The sequence below is a fragment of the Gossypium raimondii genome, chromosome 8 (assembly GCF_025698545.1).
Source record: "Gossypium raimondii isolate GPD5lz chromosome 8, ASM2569854v1, whole genome shotgun sequence".
In the NCBI taxonomy this organism is placed as follows: Eukaryota; Viridiplantae; Streptophyta; class Magnoliopsida; order Malvales; family Malvaceae; genus Gossypium; species Gossypium raimondii.
This window is the reverse complement of record NC_068572.1, coordinates 28,701,731-28,723,444: the sequence shown is the minus strand read 5'-3', so window position 1 is coordinate 28,723,444 and position 21,714 is coordinate 28,701,731. Positions and strand designations below refer to the sequence as shown.

Genomic DNA, 21,714 nt, shown 5'->3' with positions numbered 1-21,714 from the left:
TTTAAAAAATGAAAATTGGGAGTCGCCACCAATCTTTTATTGAGGTGTGATTGGGTCACCTAAAAACGATTTTGGTCTACGATTTTTAGAAAAACGGGTCCGGGAGTCGGTTACGTATGAGGAAGGATTAGCAGCCTCATTACGCCCAAAAATTGGTACCTAGTTAATTAATTAATGTCTTAATATTGAAAATTTGAAAAATATAATCCTTAGCAAAAACTTAAAAACGCTACGTATTAAGACCCTTATCATTTCAGAGAAAGAAAATGCCACACCCAATGCATTAGGGCACGACATTCTAATTTCCTCAAAAATGAGTTAGGCCAGAATACTCGTGTAATAAAAATTTAAAAGAATATCCATTTATTCAAGATTTAAGAAATCGCGGCCCAATACGTTAGGGCACAATTCCTCCAAAATCCCAAACTTGGAATATTTCCTTTATTATTTTTTAGAAAAAATCTTCATTTCGAGAAATTAATGCGTCACATCCAATACGTTAGGACACAACGTGTTGAATTCCCAATAATGATTTCTTATTTTTTGATTAAAGAGAAATACTCGATTGTTAGATTTAACGAAGAAAATCGGAACCCAATACATTAGGGCTCAATTTCCTTGAAAATCCTAAATACGAGTATTATCTCTATTTTGAAAAGTTCTATTTTAAATTCAAGTAAAAGATGATGTAATGTTATATTGAATGCGTGTGATAGTCACAATAACAAGTACAACAATTGTATAGAAATAATATAAACAATAAATAAACAAAATTGACATAAAAACATGCTTTTAAAACATAAATAAAAACATAATATCGATAAACAAAAGAAGGAAATAAACAAAACGCATAAAGAATAAAAAGGTACATAATATATTTATTGAAATTATGAGGAAGAAAAAAAACAAGCACAAGATTTACATATAAAATTTTGAATTATAAAATTTATATAAATATATAATGCATTTATGAAATAAAGAAAAATATAAAAAAATATATAGATTAAAATATGTATTAAAATATATATGTATGTGAGCATTTTAAAAACATAAACATATACACGTATATAGATAAATATAAAAATATTTATTTTAAAAATATAACAATATATTTACATATACATATATATATAATAAATCTGTACATATATATATATAATAATTACATATATACATAAAATAATGATTACTCTATATTAAAAAAATAAATATGCGTGTAAGAAGATAAATGAAAATTAATGTACATTATCAATTATGGGAATAAAACAAAATAGTAATAATAAAATAATAATGCTAAAAGGTAATAAATTGAGTAAAAAAAAAGTCACATTGTAATTGAAATCGAATTAGCAGGCAACAAATGGGATTAGAAGTAAAATGAGGGACGAAAATGCCACACGCGAATGACATGGGGTCCAGATGGGCAATAACCCAACTTCCCAAAACGCTGTGTATTGACATAGGCTAAAGTGAATAAATTGAAAATGAACCGGGTAAATTTAAAAAATAGATCTGGAACAATGTGAAAACACCGAGGGGTAATCGCGCAAATTACCCATTTAGGGTGAAAACGCGCGGACCCAACCTGCGGGTCGAGTCGACGCACGAACCCACCCCCAAACCGAACGGTGTCGTTTTGCCCTTAGGTTTTAAAACAGTTTTCTTCCTTTTTTTAAAAAAAATATTTGCAGTAGCAAGAAAAAAAATAAATAAATAAATAAAAATAAAAAACAAATGCTCTCTGCTAGGGTTTCTTCTTAACCCATTTTGCATCGCCGTTCGCCTATGCCAACACTCTGATCGCGACGGAGATGGCAACCATCCGACGATTTCGACGAAAAAAGGTAAAATCTTTTTCCTCCTTTCTTTTCTTCGTATTTTTAAGCGGAATAAATAAATAAAAATAAAATAAAAAAAACGAAACTACGAATGAAGAATACCAAATGGAAAAAAAATAACCTTCTGTGTTAAAAAATTTTGTATCTCCCGCTATTTGAACTCTCTGTGTTGCAAAAATAATAGCTTTCTTTTTATTGATCCCCTCCTCAATGAAGGGAGAGGCCTCTATTTACAGCTGAGCCTCCCCAAATCCAACGGTACAGATCAATTATATCAACGGCTAAGATTAAAGGGTATCTACAAATTAAATCTCTAAGATTACAAAATCATATCTTCTAAGATTGTATATATCATATCTAAGATTGCATATCATATCTAAGATTGTATATCCTCGAAAATTATGTTTCCATATGTGAGCCGGGCTAAAATTGGGTATTACAACTTTAATTGTAAAATTTGACTTTAAACTTCAAACTTTATCCAATGTAAAGTTAAGCAACTTTAAACTTTAAAATAGATAAAATTTAATAAACAATAAAAGAAGTAAACAACTTATATAACAAATAAACAAGAGAAAAAACCCTTAAAATATTCAACTTTATTTTGACCCCATTTATTTAATCTCATTTAATATTTATAAATATTTTTATATATTAAATAGTTTTTACAAAATATCTTTAAAATTGAAATGATACATCAAAACGGTCTATACTAATATATATTAGTTATAGTAAAACATCCAACGATGCAATACTGCCTACTTTAAGTTCAATTCATCGGAATAGGTTAGCTAATATTCTTCTTCTTCTTTTCTAATTCTTCTTGTTCTTATATTTGAGCTTTATTGGATTTGGGTGCTTGACATCTCTCAATAATACACTTTCAATGTAAATAAAAACATAAAAGTAATATATATTTATAAAAAAAGTATATAAAAATTAAATAAGAGTTGAAATAATAAAATTGAAATTTAAAGATTACAATATCTTAAATTTAAATATCATAATGTGTAGTTTTTTAAAATTTTATATAATGAAATAAAAAAAAGATAAAAATAATCTCATAGTAAATAAATAGAATGAGTTTTTAGTAATTAGGATTATGTCAATGAGATACACCAACTAAACTATACAATTAAATAATAATATATGGATATATAAGAAAGGATCCTGTGAAACAAATATATTATTCATTTTCAATAGTTTAATGTCACATCAATAGTTTCATCCTTTTCAGGATTTTCATTTGGATTTGATTTTTTTCAAGATAAAAATGTTGATGTGGCATTAAACTATTAGAAAAGGGATACAGATGACTTGTCGTCACTATTTCATACAATCCTTTTCCATAGATATAATATATTAAAAAAGAAGGGTATATTAGCTCGATTGATATGAGTATTATTGCTAGTACAAGAAAATGTGGGTTCGAGTGCGCTAAAGCGCATTATCCTCCTATTTATGGGTTGGAATGGGCTATGAATAGTTCTAAGCATTATATAAAACAAAAAAGATGGGATCAGAATCTATAATGAGATTATTAAAAGAAAAGATAATAATAAATTTAGCTTTTAATGTTTAGAATTTTTGTCAATTTGGCTCTATTCATTTTTTTAGCCAAGTTTGAACGATAATTTTTTAAAAAAAATCAAATTGCTTTTATTGAACAGAAATGTTGACTAAAATATTACTTTTTTAATGAGTTGGCGTCACAGCCCTTGTGGCAGCCCACGTGCAATTCATGCTAACATGATACTATTTATTTTATATGTCATGTCACTAAATAAATTAAAAATTATAAAAATATTCAAAAAAATTCGAAAACAAAAGTTCATAAAAGAATTTTAAAAGAAGGCATGAAATATATGTAAATTATCATGTGAACGGTTATATTTAAAATTTTAACATTTTAGTTCATATTTCTGTTAAAAAATCAATTCAATTTTTTTTTCAAAAGATTAACGGCGAAATTTGGCACTTAAAAAAAATCACAAAATTTAGCTAAAAGTTTAAATATTAATAGCTAAATTCGATATTATAATTAAAAAAATTGATTGCATTTCCATTTAATCCAACAAGAAAAATAGAGTGTTGGGAGCTGAGTTTAGCAGGAAATGTGGTTGTTTAGCAGGAAAGGGGCGTCTGGGTTTTCAGCTTCTTCTACAGCTGAAGAAGTTACACAAGGGATTGACGGCACTGGTCTAACCGCCGTCGTCACAGGTCCTTGCTTTTTTTTTATTTTGGGTTTAGAAATTTTCGTAAAATCTACTCTCTCTCTCTCTCTTCTTTTAATTATTGGAAAGAATAATTACTCTTATATCTGCAAATAAATATGTTTGGAGATGTTAACTTATGTTTTTGGATATACTTCACTGCGCTTGTTAAAGCTTCACCAACATAAAAGTCATTAGTGTGAAATAAGGATAAAATTTGTGATGAAATTGCATCAGGGGCATCAAGTGGTATTGGCACTGAAACCGCACGAGTTCTTGCACTGCGCGGTGTCCATGTAGTTATGGCGGTCAAAAATATGCCTACTGGGAGGGAAGTTAAAGAAACAATAGCTAAGAGAAATCCCAATGCCAAAATTGATGCAATGGAATTAGATCTGAGTTCATTGGCATCAGTGAGGAAATTTGCTGCTGATTTCATATCCTCTGGTCTTCCACTCAACATCCTCATGTAAGTGTATTTGCCAGTGTATGCTAATGTTTGTTATCTTTGAAAATTATTTAAGAGGAATATGTACTTTTTAAAGTAACAATGCAGGAATCATGGCTACACCCTTCATGCTTTCAAAAGATGGCATAGAATTACAGCTCGCCACAAACCACGTAGGTAAGGTTTCGTGAAAAGAGACATAGTAATGGTTAGATGCCTACTTGATTGTTTGAAATTTCGAAAGCAATGATTTGAAGTATAAACAAGCAAGAAGGAAAGAAAATGACAGAACAGTGCAATGAAGAAAATCTGTTTCCCTTGTTAGGACACTTCCTCCTAACACATCTATTGCTGGAAACCATGAAGAAAACAGCACAAGGAAGGACAGAAGGAAGAATTGTAAATGTCTCGTCCCGTCGTCACAAATTCTCATATCCAGAAGGTATTCGATTTGACAAAATCAATGATCAATCAGGGTAAGACCATCTATACATTCAATACTTAAATCATAATCAAATCACATAGTGGAAGCTTTTATATTTTATCCTAAATACCTCTTTGTGAATTGACAATTTATAGGTACAACAGCTTATCTGCATATGGCCAGTCAAAGCTTGCCAATGTCTTGCATGCTAATGAACTTGCAAGACGTTTAAAGGTGACTTCCATGTCCAAGGATCCTTATTACGTCAGTAACATTACTTTTAACAATTTAGTGGTTTTTTCTGTAGTTATATAATTTAAAATCTTTATATTTTTCTTAGCAAAAATTGAAATTATGGTTGTGCTTATAAAATGGGAAGTATGATATAAAGAGCAGGGTTGATTGAGTTTGGTTTGTTAATCGGTGTTATTTCATCTGCCACCTAGGACTTGTATTCTCGCATATGACTGAATTAGTGCACAAGAATGTCAAACAATGGAACTTATTAGATAAAGTACATGGTAGTCATGACAACCAAAACATGCTGTTATATTTTGGTGGTATGCTCTTTAAACAGGAAGATGAAGTGGCCATAACTGCAAATTCGCTTCACCCAGGTGCCATTGCAACCAACCTTTTTCGACATTCCAACCTTATCAATGGTATTGATTTACTTCCTCTCTTTCTTTCTTTCTTTTTTTTTTTTTCCTTCTAGGGTTGTGCATATTAAAAACAATATGGTAAAGTGATCATCTTTTTATGCTTCAAAGCTCCCATCATTGCAGTTCATTGTAAAGATGCTAGCTTTAAACCCAACCAGTTCGTGCGTCCACATAGTAAAACACGTGTTGTAAACCAAATATTCTACGATTATAATATGATGCATTTGACCGTCTCCCTTTCTCATCCCATGTACTATTATGGATGATGAGTCTCAAAATTGGAATCATGAACTCCATATAAGCATATACTCCAAGAGCCTGTTAGCAATTAATATGTCCTGTTTATTATAAGGTTGGTTTCCTCTTACTAGAGTAGCCCCTTTGTATTTTATTGAAACTGAGATGCTTTCAGTTTATATCAGCATGTACCCTTTATTTTGAATAGTTTTTACACTTATACCAAAGAAAAGGAGACGATTATGATTTATTTAATCTGGTTCTGATGTAGGTCTTGTTGGTCTTGTTGGTAAATATGTCATTAAAAACGTGGAGCAGGTATAGCCTTTGAAATTTTTAGCCCCATTTTGAAGTTGTGTAGAAAATGTATAACTACATGTTTGGATTGATTGAGGTGGTTTCAGGGCGCAGCAACCACATGCTATGTGGCATTGCATCCACAAGTTACGGGGAAGACTGGCCTCTATTTTGCAGACAGTAATGTAGCTGAAACTAGCTTACAAGCTAATGATAATGCCTTGGCAAGGAAACTCTGGGATTTTACTTTCACTTTGATCAACAACTGTCCTAACAACACTTGATAGGCATCAGCGAAATTTATACTTTTTTTTTTTGGATTTTTTTAATGGTTTTAGTGATTTGGATTAAGGTATTCCAAATTAAATTGAGTATGATATAGGAAAATACAATATATTTTCATTTTTCTGTGATTTTAAATCCATTGACCTACAGATAGTATTTAAGTAGTGGTTTAGAAACAAACATTAACCATTAAAGAAGGCATTTCAAGAGTAAAATTAGACAATATCAAATGTATCACTGAACACAAGAAGCCGGGAGCTGGAAAGGGTATTCAACAATCAAAACATCCTTGATTTGTTTCAACAATGGAAATAAACTCATTAAGTTATCAGACGGTATATTACAAGGATGAAGGAAGTAACTAAATGGCATTTAACCACAAGAAAACCAGTTCCTTTTCAACTAAACAATCATTTGCTTCTTCAACTGCACCTCTTTTAGTATATCAGACTTTTAAAGCCAAAAATCTCAAATTTTCATACTTATCCATTTAAAAGAAGTCGGATGACTGTTGAGGATCAAGTTCGCTTCTTTTAAGTCGATTAGTTGTAGGAGCCACCTTAAGTGTACCAAATTTCGAAATTTATCAAGCATTAGAAAACCCTCTGATCAATTTCAGTATGAATGCTCAAATGAATTGTTGTCTTTCAATAACACTAAAATAGTTTTTATAATAGAAATCCAGCTTTTTTCCTATAAAATTGTTGGTTTTTCCTTCTACTAAAGTATTCAAAATCGGACTGAGGGTGGAATTGGTCAAACCACTAATCTAATTGGTCCATCTAGTTCAATTAAATAAATTATTACATATTTTAGTAATAAAAAATTTGGTTCAACTGGTCCATACCAATTTTTGAGTCAATTGATCTAATGATTTTCTCCGAACCAATACCTTGACTAGTTCTTTATCCAACCAATTTGACCAACTAATATGGTCTGATTCAAACATCATTGCCTTTTATTAAAAAACTAAAATTAATTCGAAAAAAAAGATACAAATAAAATTAATTTTAAAAGATAAAACGAGTGAACAAAATGAAAATTTATTAAAGTTGGGTTGTAACCTCCCAAAAACTCCTTTGGTTGTAAAAATACGAGATAAAAATATTGGTGAAATAAGGTATAAAATTAAAGAAAGTATGTATTAAATTAAGAAAGGGTTAAATCATAAAAAATATGAAAAGTTTTGTGGCCCTAATGTAAATATTTAAAATTATGAGGATAAAAATAAATACAAAAATGTTAAGGGCCAAAAGTGCAAATTTACCATTTTAAGAAAATGGGTGAAAATTTAATAAATATTTTTAATGAATTTGAAATGGAGACTTATTGATATATAAAGTTGGAAAACCGAGATATGAACTAAATTGAATAAAGTAAAAAATATGGACTAAAGTGTAATTTTTCCAATTAATGGGTGAAGGACCTAAGTGTATTTTTTTCATTATTTGGAAAGATAATCATAAGGTTAGAATATCTAAATGATGAGGTGTAAATAAAAAGGGGGAAATTTGTGGAAATAAGGCTTGAAATGTCGTGGAATTTGATTGATTGATGGTACAAAGACTAAAATTGAAATAAAAGAAAAGTATAGAGATTTCTAGAAGGGAGAAAGGTGGGATGGCAGCAACAAGAAAGCAAAAAAAGAAATAAAAGGGGGAGAAGAAAAAAAACTAGATGAAGGAAAGCTTTGGATTAAAAACAGAAATGTTGAATTCAAAGGAAGAAAATAGGCAAGTACCTTACTGAATTCATGAAGGTTTAGCTTTATTTTTGATGTTAAAGTGAGATAAATTATTAAGAAGTTACTATGATGATTGAAGTTTAGAAGTTATGTGATTAAATTAAATTATTGTAAGATTTAAGTTTAAATAAAAGAAAGTGGTGAATGTCGATAGATAATGATATTTGAATACGATTATTATTATTGAGAATGGATAATGAAATAACAAGAATTTACTTAATCAAATCATGGAAGAGCAAAATGTTTCACTAAACAGTTTATGGACAGCAGTGGTAGTTAGGGGGTGAGCGTTCGATCGAATCGAATGAAAAAATTTCGAGTTAATCGAGTTGGCGAATCCTATTTTATCATTCTAACTCGATTTGAAATTTTCTCAAATCGAGTCCATTGAGATTGAATTCGAATCGAATCGAATATATTTATTCGAGTTAAATTTAAAAAATGATTTTTGATCTTTGTAATCACTATCACCCACTGTAATCAAATTTGTTATCAACTTTCATCTCCTCATAATTTATTTATTAATATTTTATATACTGGGTTAGCTTTTTTGCTCATTTAGTTACTTCAATTATCTTCTGATTTTTATCACTATGTATTTTGAAATTAAAAGATATATTAAATATAACAAATGTGATTTTTCAATAAAAGTTATCTTAAAGATAAAATGTGAAATTGATACCAACATAAAATTTTAACACAAATATTTTATGGCATCATTAATAATTCAATTTTAATAGAAATTTATAAAGATTTAATAGCATCATCAATAATTCAATCTTAAACAATACAATAATCTAAATAGCATTCCAAGAAATTTTTTTTTTGGATGATATTTTTATTTGAAGGTAAAGGGTGAAAAGTAAAAGTTTAAGAAGAAAATAAAAAGGGAAAGTAAATAGGAGGAGGAGGGGAGGAATGGGTTTGGGGTAGATGAGGATGGGATGAGAGGGGAGTAAAAGTATTGGGAGAAAAGTAAAAAGGTTTGGGGGTTTGGGTAAAAATGTAAAATATTATAGTTTGGTATTCGGTTTGTTCGAATTATTTGAGTTATTCGAATTCGAAAAATAAACTTCATTCTAACTCGAAATTCGAAAAAAATCGAGTTGACTTGAATAACTCAATTTGTTTAACTCAAAATTTAATTTTTATTTTTATTTTTTCGAGTCGAATTGGGTTTTGCTCACCCCTAATGGTAGTACAACTTTGAAAATTTACCAAAAATTGTATAAATCGAGTTAGAGATTGAATCAAATATGAAATTAAATATTATTGAGTCTAGTTTTGCATAATAGTAACAGTGTAAACAATGCAATTGTTGATTATGAGATATAATAATTTTTATGAGACAAGGTCAATATGATTTCTAGTTCCCTATTATAAATTTGAAAATTCAATATAAATTGTAATAAAAAATAGGAAATGAAATTTATATGTCCAAAAGATTAATAAGTCTATTTTAAAGGGAAACAAACGGAAACATAATATGAGACTTTTAATGAAAGATATTTATTTTTTAGTGATTAAGGGTTAGAGCTGTCTAGCAGCAGAATAGTGGAAGATTGGCTTAAGTATGAAACACCCCTTACCCGAGACCATCGCCGGAATTGAGTAAGAGATGTTATCTAACTTAACTTACCAATTCGGAGCATAAAAATTTGCATTTAAAATTAAATTCACTATTCACAACAAAATTGTCCACCTGCGCGACTGTCACTAATTTAATTATATCTTGAGTTACGAAACTCAAAATTTAAATCCGTAAATTTTACCTGAAACTAGACACATATACCTTCTTACCATAAAATTTTTAGAATTTTTGGTTCAACCAATTAGTACAGTTTATTCATTAAACTCTCCCCTGTTTCACTACTTGACAGTTCTGACCTCTTTGGCACTAAAATAAATTATCTCATTTTACAGAATTCATATAAGATTAAAATTTATTTCTTTTGAAAATAGACTCACTAAGGAATCTATACATATAAATTATGACCTATAATTATTTCTGTGCAATTTATAATTATTTTCTAAAGTCAGAACAGGGGACTTCAAAAACCATTCTGACCCTGTCACACTAAAATTCAATTATCTCAAAATATAAAATTTCTTTGCCTACACCGTTTATTTTATGTAAAAATAGACTTGATAAGCTTTAATTTTATATATCATTCACTCTCTAATTCCATTTCTACTATTTATGGTGATTTTTCACATTCACGTCACTGCTGCTGTCAAAGAAACTGCTTCTTTATATTAACTACCATTTACACACATATAACACCAAAACATAATCTTTACTAACCATTTCAATAGCTAATCTTAGCCATATCATATGAACATACTCAAAATGATTAAGACTCTATACATGCCATAGTTTTAAACATTCTGAAAAACACATAATACCAAGATGGTTATGATAGTGTGATATGAGCTCCGACGATCCCCAATTCAAGCAAGCTTAAATCACTATAAAACAAAGGAAAGGAGAAAATGTGTAAGCTACAAATAGCTTAGTAAGTTACATGTAAACAATAATTACTCATTTAATAATTAACACTTTTAACATATAACTAATCAAAACATTTCTTAGCAATTTCAATCACTTACACATGCACAATCTTACCAATTCACTTGCATATACATTTTCATACTTAACATTTATCACATATGCTCAATTCTTTCAATTGTACCTGCATACACACTTCATTTCATATTCACTTTAACTCATTATTAATCCCGTTGAACACTCGGAATATACACAGATACGTAGAGATTTAGCACATAAGTGTCACACTGATATGTAGCCGAAGCTACCACTGATATGTAGCCGAAGCTACCACTGATCAATAACACTGGAAATGTCCACGGGCCTGCTCACACAAAGTCGTCAGTGTCGCAACACATGCTAGATCACCCAACACCAGGACTCAACTGTAACACTGTAACACTGTAACACTGATCTCTAGTGACATGTCACTTGTATCCACTTCTATTACTAAGTTCAACCGGGAATTTACACTTAACACTTTATTTTCAACACATTATCATTTGAATAATTCATGAACAATTTTTCTTCCACATTCAATATTAATTCACATATCAAATATAATTCACAATTTATAAAAATATAACTATTATTTACACATAACTTACCTCGGATGCAAAATGACTATTTTTGTAAATTAGTCGATAACCTTCTCTTTTCCTCGATCTCTTCCACTATTTCTTCTTTCTTGATCTATATTAACACAATTTAATGCATTTTATCAACATTCCATTCAAATACAACTCATACACAATATTTTGACGAACTTACATTTTTTCCCATAACTTTTCAAAAATTCCACTTTTGTCCCAAAGCTCGTAAAAATAAAATTCACTAAATCATATTTCATGCTCATAACAGCCCCCAATTTCACAAAATCACAACTTCATGCACACTTTACCATCTTTCACAATTTAGTCCTTTTTCAACATTTTCATTGAAATTCATCTAGTAAAACTTGTAATTAACACTTCAAACATTCATTATCTAAACATCACTAATCATTTTACAATCATATCATGAATGGGTCAATTTTTAAACTTTAATTTCATTTAAATTAAATGGTAGAGACATGAAATTCAAGCTTCAATAAGCATAAAAATAAGAAAATAATTAAAAACGGGGCAAGAAATCACTTACAATTGAGCTTAGAAAAATCAAGAACCCTAGCTATGGTGACATGAAATTTTTTGGCAGCAAACGTCTGATTTTGAAGAGGATGGGCACTTATTTTCACTTTATTTTGTCTTTTTCTCAATTTGGACAAAAATGCCATTGACCCATTACTTAGATATTTTTCTAGAATTACCCTTTTGTGTCCATATCACTAATCTATGGTCTAATTGCCACATAAATACTTCCAATTTCATGCAATAATTCAATTAAGTCATTTAATCACTAATTAGACACACTTTGCATTTTTCTCAATTTAGTCCTAAAAATTCAATTACGCACTAAATCATTAAAATTTCCTATCCATATTTTCACACAATATTTCAATCAATCGGAAATTAATAAAAATTTATAAAATTAAACTATTCACTTCAAATTTGTGGTTACGAAACCACTATTCCGATTAGGCCCTATTTCGGGCTATCACAAAGTAGAAATTCTGAAATTTTAATGGTAAAAAGGTCATTGAGTCTAGATTCAAAAACAAAAAGTGGGTCTTAATTCGAAACACTATAAAGCAATATATTAATAATTTAGTGACTATTATATATAAGCATGACATACTGAAGGTCAAAGATTCTTATATAAATACATGTACATATAGGATGTGGAATGAAGATAAGAGGGGAAATAATAGAAGAGTTATAAAATGAATTAATGAAGTCCTAGTTGATAAATTGAAGAATGGAAATCAGGGTGAAAAAAAACCGAGGTCACGATGTCGAAGGCCTCGAAGTCGCAATAAGCACAAGTTAGGCAGTCACGTCGCGACATGGAGATTCCCGAAGTCACGACTGTAACAGCCCGATTTTCAGTGGTGTCAGAAATAGTGGTTCGAGACCACCAAATCCGACGATTAAGCTCGTAAATTTTATTATTTAGTATTTACGAGTCAAATGTGAATTTGGAAAAATTTTTACATTAGTAATTTATGTTTTATAAGGATTTAATAGGTCAAGTGGTTTAGAAAATGAGGTATCGAGACTTCGTTTCTATAAACCGAGCTATAAATATTTTTATAAATATTTACGGAGTGCCACTAAAGTAGTATTGAAGTTTCGTTAGAAAATTTTAAAATTTTGATAGTTAATTAATTAAAAATGATTAAATTGAAAAAGGTGTAAAAGTTGCTAATTAAAGAAATAGTGATTAAATAGCCTAAATAGTAAATAAAGGAGGAAAAAAAAGCAAATAGACACACATGGGATGGCTGAGGCGGCATAAGCAGAAAAAAATAATGAAATTATGTGATTTAAGGGCAAAATTGGAAATAAAATAAAATTAAAATAGCCAAATGAGATTTTAATAGTTTCTAGATCATTTCTTCTCCAATTTTCTGTCCAAAACCACCATTGAAGAGCTCTAAAAGCTAGTTTTCATATTTTAGCTTCATGTGAGTTTAATTCTTGCCTTTCTCTTGTAATTTTTGTGTTTTTAAGACTTTTACTATTAGGTTCAACTAGCTATTACATTAGTTTTTGATTTTATTGAGAATTTTGAAAATTACCATTGATGAATAATGGATGCATTTGATGAAATATCATGGATTTAGAGCTTTAATTTTGTTGCATGATGATTTTATATAGTAATTTTGTTAGATGTTGATTTTAGGACCAAATTGTGAAAAGGTCAAATATTAGGGTTTGGTATTAAATTCTATTTAGTAAGGGCTGTATGATGGCCTAGAATATTTTGATAAATTATCAATTGAGAAAGATTAGTTCATTTAGTGGACTAACTAGTTAAGGGATTAAATTGCAAAAGTTGTAAAAGTTGGGATAATTGTGTAACTTCAAAAATTGAGGGTATTAATTGTGAAGTGAATTAGAACTGAAATATATGATAATGAATGAGTAATTTTATATTTTAAATCAAGAGCCGTAGATACTCGTGAAAAAGGAAAATTAGCATAATAATCTTTGAACTTCTACAAATATTACAATTCAACCCAGGTAAGTTCGTATGGTTAAACTTTAATGTATATATATTTAATTATTGAATGGTATTATGTATTTAATTATAACTATTGTTGAAAATGAAATATCGTTAAAGCTATGAAATTAAATTGAATGTTCGAAACGAGTGGATCGCGGGATATAAGTACATTCAGCAATCGATGAATTGACGGCATTGGAAGAAAATGACAGGAAATTACCCAAGTAAACCGAGGTTTAGAATTTGTTGCGAACTTTCGTGTTTACTTTCCGTTTAGCTCTCACGAGCTTCTGTTTAACTCATATGAGTTTTCGTTCAGCTCTATTGAGCTTCTGTTTAACCTTTATGGGTTTCCGTTCAGCTCTTACGAGCTTCCGTTCAACCCTTATGGGTTTCTATTTAGCTCTCATGAGCTTCTGTTCAACCCTCAGGCTTTTGAAAACGATGTACTATTATCCGCAAGTCGTTTTCCAATTTGGTAAGATTTGGTAAGTGACTTATATAATTGAAATTGGAAGATTTGTTTTTTAATGTTGGAATTGATCTAAAATAAGTGTATTCATCAATTGGGGTTGTGATTGGTAGGAAGTGTACATTGAATGATTACTTAATTGATTTGTTATAGTAGGTTCGGTAAGATTTATGTTTAACCTATCGAACTTACTAAGCTTCATTAAGCTTACTTGTGTTGTTTAATGTCTTTGTAGATTATCGTGAGGTTGGGAGATCAAATCAGCACAACAAGCCACACTATCCAGTTCATTCCGGTAGTCTTTGAAACGTACACTATGGTTTATATGGCATGTATAGGGTTGGTGTGTATTTGATCAAAGTTAGCTTGTATAAATGTTATGAATGATGTTTTGTTCACATAAACAACTTAAATATGTATGTGTGGTCTTATTATGCTAGATATATGTTTGGGTGTGATTAATTGATGGATAAATTATAGGCATGTTGGTGAATGAGTTGGTAAAATATGGTTGATATAAGTAATCAAATGTGTGAATTGATTAATGTGGTAGTTAGAATGTTAGGATATATGTGATAATATGACATTTTTAAAGCTAAGAATTGGTTGTATTGAAAGTCTTGTTATGGCCTATGAGTATGAAATTTGAGGTGTTTAGGTTGAAATCAAGAATAGGTGAGAAATGTGGCCTTAAAATGGCTTATTTTCGTCCACACGGGCAGAGGCACGGGCATTTATATCACACGGCCTAGCAAATAGGCGTGCGGTCTGGTCGTGTGTCCCCTGCATCTTTAAAATTGAGAAACAGAATGCCTAGGTATTTTCACACGGCCTAGCACACGGGCGTGTAGCTTGGCCATGTGAGCCAAGTCAGAGAGTCACACGAGCATAGACACGGGATGGGACACGGCCGTGTGCTCCACATCGAATGGTCATACGGCCTAGGACACGGGTGTGTCTCTTGGCCATGTGAACCACACAGTTTGGCCATACGGGCGTGTGTCCCTTGCAGCTAGGAAGAATTTTAAAATTTTACGAAAATTCTCTAAGTGTTCAGTTTAGTCCCGATTCATTTCTAATGTGTATTCTGGGCCTCGAGGGCTCATATAAGGGATAATATGAGTGATTATGATTAGTTTCTAATATGTATGTTAAATGATATGAAAAGTTCGTACTTGGTTGGAAGGTCCGATAATGCTCCATAATCCTGTTTCAGCGACAAATTAAGGTTAGGGGTGTTACAACGACGCACCCTTAAAGTTTTAAAAATTTTGCAAATTAGCCCCTACTTGACTCGAAAGTATTGAAGAGCTAACAAAAGCTCGATGAAAGCCTGGAAAATCAATTGAAACTTCATTATAAACACCAATTGATCATGTTAGCTCAAAATCATAAAGGAATTGAACCGAATTTCTTTGAAGTTGCTTCGAAAATGAATGTAACATTCCGGTACCCAAACTCGATGATCGGGTCAAGTATGAAAGTGTTACATGGGTGACTAAAATGAGTGTACAATACATTAAATTAACGGATATGTAGTTTGCCGTTTTATAATTTGTTACATAATTTTTTTCACTTTTATTATGGTGTACCATAATTTAGTATTATATTTTAAGTATTTGGCTAAATTTGTGTGACAAGTCAACTATAAACCAATTCACTTGGTAAATGACCAAAAACTTCGTTCCTTTTGCAAAATAAAAACTATCACTTTGAGTGTTTTTTTAATTATAAAAAATCAATTTAAATTCATAATAAATCTAAAAATCACAAATAGTTTAGAGATTATGATTTTTAAAATATCCCTTTATGATTTAAATCAAAGCTTAATTTAGTTTTTGCATAAATTTTTATAAGGTAAAAACTTCTATGGTTCTTCTTAATTTTGAAATTGAGTAAATTGATCTCTCTAAAAAATCGGAGTAATTTAATTACTATTAATTTTGGAAGTGAGCAATTAAGGACAATTAAACATGGTGTTAATGTCTTTTGTCAATTTTACATAATTTTGATTGGTATAATAACAATTTTAGCCCTCGATGTTTATATATTTTGTTAATTTGGTATTTATTCTAAAAATTCAACAAATTTAGTCTCAATATTTACACGTTTGCACAAATATTACAAGCTAAATTTGTTAAATCATGACCAAACCGATAGAATATGCAAATTATGAGAGCTAAATATATTATTATACCAATTAAACTTATGTAAATTGACAGAAAATATTAATATTATGATTAATTGTCCTTAGTTGCTCATTTTTTAAATTGATAGGGATTAAATAACTCTTATTTTTTTGGAAGGGACCAATTTGCTTAATATTGAAATTGAGAGGGACTAGGGAGTTCTTTTTACCAATTTATTAATATATATTATTGTAAATGTATAACAAAAATTCGGTATTTCTCCATCGAACAAACATGAGATACGTTTGTATCGTCCTAAACGACAGCATTACCAACATAAGACGTAAGTTCCGTGTTGTTATTGACAGCACAGCATAACCAAAGACAAGCTAGTAGATTCGAGAAACAAACTGGGGATAGCGTAAGAAATGTTAACAAACATAACATTTGTTGTGATCAAAATCACGAAAGACAAGACAAATGATAACAATGGTCTTGATTATTGATCTAAACTTCCAACACAAACTCCTTATCTTTCTCCAGCTTCTCCAGTGCTCCAGCTTCCAAGGCGATCTCCACGTCAATGCTCCGTCCACCACTCTTCCCTTGATACAAATACACCATCCCATCAAACCTGTTGTTGGATCCGCTCCTCACCCCTTCCGGTTTTCCCCACCCGAAATCCACATCGTATACCTTGAACCTGGGAGAGCTCCCCACCGCCACGCAGTTCACACCAGCATCCTTGTACTCGAATATCTTCGGTGCTGCTTCCCACTCCTTGTTTCGTTCTTCGATGGCCTTCGCGTTGTGCGCTTCTATAGCTTTTTGTACCAACGATGCACCGAATTGCGGTGGATTAGCCGACAATAACCCGGCTGCCGTGACGGTGAAGATGGCATGAATTAGGTTTCCGAAGTAACTTTCCGGCATGGGTGGATCAACCCTTTTACGACAATCAGCGAAGAGAGTGAAAACTGTGTAATCTTGAGGTTTGAGTTCACGTGCTAGGGTTACGTGGTGCCAAACGTGATAAGCTAGAGATTGGAAAGTTGAGAATGGTTTAGAGGAGTCGGATGGTGGGGTAGAGTTGACTTTTGACTTGATCTTGTCGATGGCAGCTTCAGAAAACCTGAAGAGTTTCTCCCTCAGCTGGGGGCCTTGGTTGGCGTCACCGTTGACAGGGTTAGGTGGGAGCGAGAGATCCAGCTTCACGCGGGTGTTTCGGACTTTGGTCCTCTCGAGAAACGGCGAGACTGAGACGGAGTTGGACCCGCTACAGATTTGGGCCCATGAGCTCATGAAATGCCAAGTGGAAGTTCCATCAAGGATGGCGTGGTTGAATGCGCACCCCATTGCCACTCCGTCTTTCAACTTGGTTACCTATCCCACAATATCATTATCATAATGAATCTATTGATATATTTTATAAAATGGGTTAGTCTCTCTTTTAAACATTTTGTCATTATTTTGATTTTTTTTTGTCTAATGGGTCCATTTTATCAAGTGGACTACCACTGCTTTGGATCTCAAGCCCATGAACTTGAGAAGGAAAAAAGGCGAGTGGAGAGGGTTGAAGCTTTTGTTGTGTCAAAATGAAATAATTGCAGGTGGGTTGGCATGGACACTAAATGATATCAACACATATTTTATATGTAATGGAATACGAACCTATCCTTGCCCTATAGAAATGAGATATATATAAGTGAGATTTAGCGGTAAAAGTATTCGAGGTCTTTGTATGAGAATTTAAATTGTAATTTTTTTATTTAAAAAATATAATTTAATGTATAATAATTAATTTATTCACTTTTTAAGTAGAGAGAACAAAATGCAGTTCTACTCTTACTATAGTGAGCTCTTAATAGTTTTTCTGTGATTTAACCTAGCAATTTCATCAATTTAATGGACAAAAAACAGCAAGTTAAAGAAAGTGATTACCTGCACACACAAGAGAGGTCTGTTAAGGCCCTCCAAGTTCAGAACACCATTGTAGGGTATCAAGTCCTTGAAAGAGGCAGTGCCGTCTTCAGCCGCCAGTTCCTCGATGCCGATCTCCATGGCGGTGGCTTCCACCACCTCGACACCGTCCATATCGTCGTCGTATTCCACCCTGAAAACCCCATCCTCATCTTTACCAAGCTTGCCTGCTAGCTGATAAAACTCCTCCAAAACCACTCTCAGCCCATCCTTGAGTTTTTCCACCTTCTCCTCAAACTCCCCACACTTGTAAAACAACAGCTTCTGGTTATAATGGAATGCCAAATATGGGAGATCAAAAGTAACCAATTGACATTCTTTTCTTCCTATCATCTTTCCAGGCTTCACATGACTTGTGCTGATGATTTTCACCTTTGACATCTCGTCCTTCTTCCCTGAATCACCTGCCATATATCCTAATTAATATTTTGTTTTATTTTTAGAAAGAGGATATAGTTCTCAAAGATGCAAAAAGTTGTAGATAGAAAAAGGAGATTAGACAATGGAGATACTTATAGAAGATGAGATAGAAACATAAACACTTGATGATGTAGTTGGGGGTTGCATTAATATGCCTACCTGTGAGAGCAAAGCAGTTGTGACCCATTAATATGCCTGCCCCTGCCTCTGCCTCCGTCCCCTCTTCTGGTTTGAAGCTACAAATTTATTAAGTTGTCGATCAAATCATAATTTTACACTTAAAAACACCTTAAAGTTAGATGATGTATAATTTGTAATATTATATTTATCATAATTTATTCATAAATATATTTAATATTTTTAAATTATAAATTATTGATATAATTTTAATGTCTTCTTCTTATCATTGAGCGAATGTCATTTTTATGATATATTTTTTCTTAGAAGACTAATACTAGTAATTTAAGGCTAATCCCACAGCTATTAATTCAACTTAAACCTTCCAGACATGCCAAATCTTCCGACATTACAATAAGATGTAATATAATACGTAGTATTAAGGTTATGTTTCAATTGAATGAACTTATCTAGTTGACGAGGTGTAATTACATTATAATTTTTTATGTCGTAATTATATATAATTACATAATTTATATTTTTTAAAAATATTAGTTACTATAAAAATTATTATTATGATAAAATAATTTTAAACAAGTAACAAAATTAAAATCAAACCATCATAATTTATTATGTTAGTCTAAAAAATTGTTGATATACTATTATTACTAATAAAATAACAAGAAAAATAAATATTGTATGCAATTTTATTTAATTGTTCTAGTGCATATTTGTTGGGTTACTCCTCTTTATTATTTAACGAGTTCATTATCATTTGAATTTGAATTTACATTATTAAGATTATTAAGATTTTTTCTTCCATGCACTCTTCAAAATATAGATCATCTCAACTTTATCTCTACCTATAATTGAAGTTATGAAATATGCAACATAGTAATATTAAATATACCTCTTTCAACAATTAGATTCATGTAAATTGGTTGATAGGCCATCCAAAGAATTAATGTGAACTCAACAAACCAGTCCACAATATATTTATATAAATATATGACGGATAACATTCCCACAAATCCAATCCATCACGTGTAAATCTAATGTTGTTATCATTGTTGAATGACGGATTGGAAAGGCAGCTCCTGAGGAAACAGAGCCAAAGGGGACCATTGAAATACTATTTACCATGTTTGTTTTTAACTTTATAACAAAATTTATTTTAATTTTTTTTCTTTTTTGAGGTTGTATTATTTGTCAAATCACGTTAATTTCTTTTATGTGGCAGTCCATGTGCATTCCATGTTAGTAATTAATTAGTTTTTTAAATTAAAAAATATTAAAAAGTTTTTTTATATTTTTAAAATTTTAAAATTTAATTAATTGTTGATGTGGCATCCACATTTGCAAAGTAAATATACGTGATTTAATAAATACTGTAAGATTAAGAGTTAAAAAAATAAAAAATTAAAATAATATTTAATTGGAGGGGAAAGAAGATGTTATATGTACAAAATATTAGTAAGAAAATGGCAGTGGTACATCATATTTTATGGTTGTAATTGACATAAGAGGCGAAAACTGAACATTAAATGATTGCATAAAAGAATTGTGATGGACAGTTCATGCTGTGTTAAGGTACAGTGGTGGGAAGCAATAAATGTTGATCACTACAGCTTATAATTGTAGGTAAATTAAGTCTGGCCAGCATTAAATATTCATCACTATAGCTTAAAATTGTAGGTAAATTATGGCGGCATTGCTTCATTTTCACCTCTCGGTACGATGTAGATATAAAGCTCGAGTTAAGAAAGAAGTGGCGATGTCCAAATATTGTTGGGGTCGCTGAATATTGACATGGATTTTTAGCGTTGGAATGTCAAGTTGTCGAAGTAAAATGCGTGATGATTTACGTAAATTGACCTTTTTATGTATAACGTCATAAAATTTCGAGGTTGGAGAATTTTCGAGTAAAATTTGATACGAGAAATTAGTGGGGAGTAATTTAGAGGAAAGGGAAAAAGGATGGTGGTGTGTGTGTTTATTATATTATTTCTTCCCCTAGCCGTCCCATTTAAATTTGGGTAGTTTGACTATAGTCAACATTAAATTCTATTCTCCAATTTATTGCTGCTCGAATTTTCCCCTTTCATCCATATTTGCTGTACCAATCCATCCAAATATCAACTGCTGGTCGCCCCTGCTATGCCTTCTCCTTTCCATCTCCTTCCAAAAATAATAATTGCTTCTTTTATTTCCTTTTTTCATTAAATGAAATTTAAAATATAATTTGGGTTTTGAAACTTAATTTAAATGGATTGAAATTTGAAATTGAGTTTGAAAAATAAAATTTTGTGGTATAATTTTTTTTGTTTAAAAAATGATATTAGAGTCAATTTCACAAGTCTTTGTGATATCAATTCTGAATGTTCTTCAGTGGCTTGAAACTTGACTTCAAGATGTTATTAATTTAGTTTCAAGAAACACTGAAGAAATATGTAATGATCGACTTTGTTTGGTTTGATTTTATTTTTAACTTGTTATTAGATTTTATAGCATAATGATTTTCTTTATTTCCCATATATATTTTTCTTCAAAATAATATTTTGAGATTTTATTTTCTAGAATTTTTATACAAAATTTTATTTTTTAAAACTAATTTTGATTTTTTATAATTTTTATATAGAACTAGGGTCAAATTGATAAAAGAATATAAAAGTTGAGGACTAAAATTGCTAATATACAAATTATAATTTCAAAAGTTGAGGACTAAAGGGTTGAAGAGGAATTATAGATCATTCTAGGCATTATATAAAAAAATTGATGCTCAACAATCGTTG

General features: G+C 30.8%; 2 protein-coding genes across 3 annotated transcripts; one reads left to right on the top strand and one right to left on the bottom strand.

Annotated features, from left to right (window-relative positions):
- The first annotated feature begins 3,890 nt into the window (after positions 1 to 3,890).
- Positions 3,891 to 6,532, top strand: LOC105791158 (short-chain dehydrogenase TIC 32, chloroplastic). Its single transcript, XM_012619100.2, has 8 exons — positions 3,891 to 4,058; positions 4,289 to 4,520; positions 4,597 to 4,676; positions 4,825 to 4,975; positions 5,079 to 5,157; positions 5,501 to 5,585; positions 6,094 to 6,140; positions 6,227 to 6,532. The coding sequence occupies exons 1-8, from the start codon at positions 3,953 to 3,955 to the stop codon at positions 6,401 to 6,403; spliced, it is 957 nt and encodes a 318-aa protein (XP_012474554.1). The 5' UTR covers positions 3,891 to 3,952; the 3' UTR covers positions 6,404 to 6,532.
- A 10,210-nt stretch (positions 6,533 to 16,742) lies between these two features.
- Positions 16,743 to 19,100, bottom strand: LOC105791157 (BAHD acyltransferase DCR). Of its 2 annotated transcripts, none has more exons than XM_052635049.1 (3): positions 18,965 to 19,100; positions 18,347 to 18,789; positions 16,743 to 17,788 (listed from the first exon to the last, which is right to left on the bottom strand). In XM_052635049.1, the coding sequence occupies exons 1-3, from the start codon at positions 18,990 to 18,992 to the stop codon at positions 16,913 to 16,915; spliced, it is 1,347 nt and encodes a 448-aa protein (XP_052491009.1). In that variant the 5' UTR covers positions 18,993 to 19,100; the 3' UTR covers positions 16,743 to 16,912. The 2 variants fall into 2 exon arrangements, with proteins under 2 accessions (XP_052491009.1, XP_052491008.1); XM_052635048.1 differs by having other exon boundaries at positions 18,898 to 18,969.
- Between the last annotated feature and the right edge of the window lie 2,614 nt (positions 19,101 to 21,714).

Bases quoted from the DNA above. Each gene is read 5' to 3' on its own strand.
- LOC105791158 (XM_012619100.2), top strand. From the start codon at position 3,953: ATGTGGTTGTTTAGCAGGAAAGGGGCGTCTGGGTTTTCAGCTTCTTCT. The intron at 4,521-4,596 runs GTAAGTGTATTT...TACTTTTTAAAG, and splicing joins CTTCCACTCAACATCCTCAT to TAACAATGCAGGAATCATGG. The intron at 4,677-4,824 runs GTAAGGTTTCGT...TTCCCTTGTTAG, and splicing joins GCTCGCCACAAACCACGTAG to GACACTTCCTCCTAACACAT.
- LOC105791157 (XM_052635048.1), bottom strand. From the start codon at position 18,952: ATGCAACCCCCAACTACATCATCAAGTGTTTATGTTTCTATCTCATCT. The intron at 18,790-18,897 runs GTATCTCCATTG...GATATATGGCAG, and splicing joins TTCTATCTCATCTTCTATAA to GTGATTCAGGGAAGAAGGAC. The intron at 17,789-18,346 runs GTAATCACTTTC...ATTGTGGGATAG, and splicing joins GACCTCTCTTGTGTGTGCAG to GTAACCAAGTTGAAAGACGG.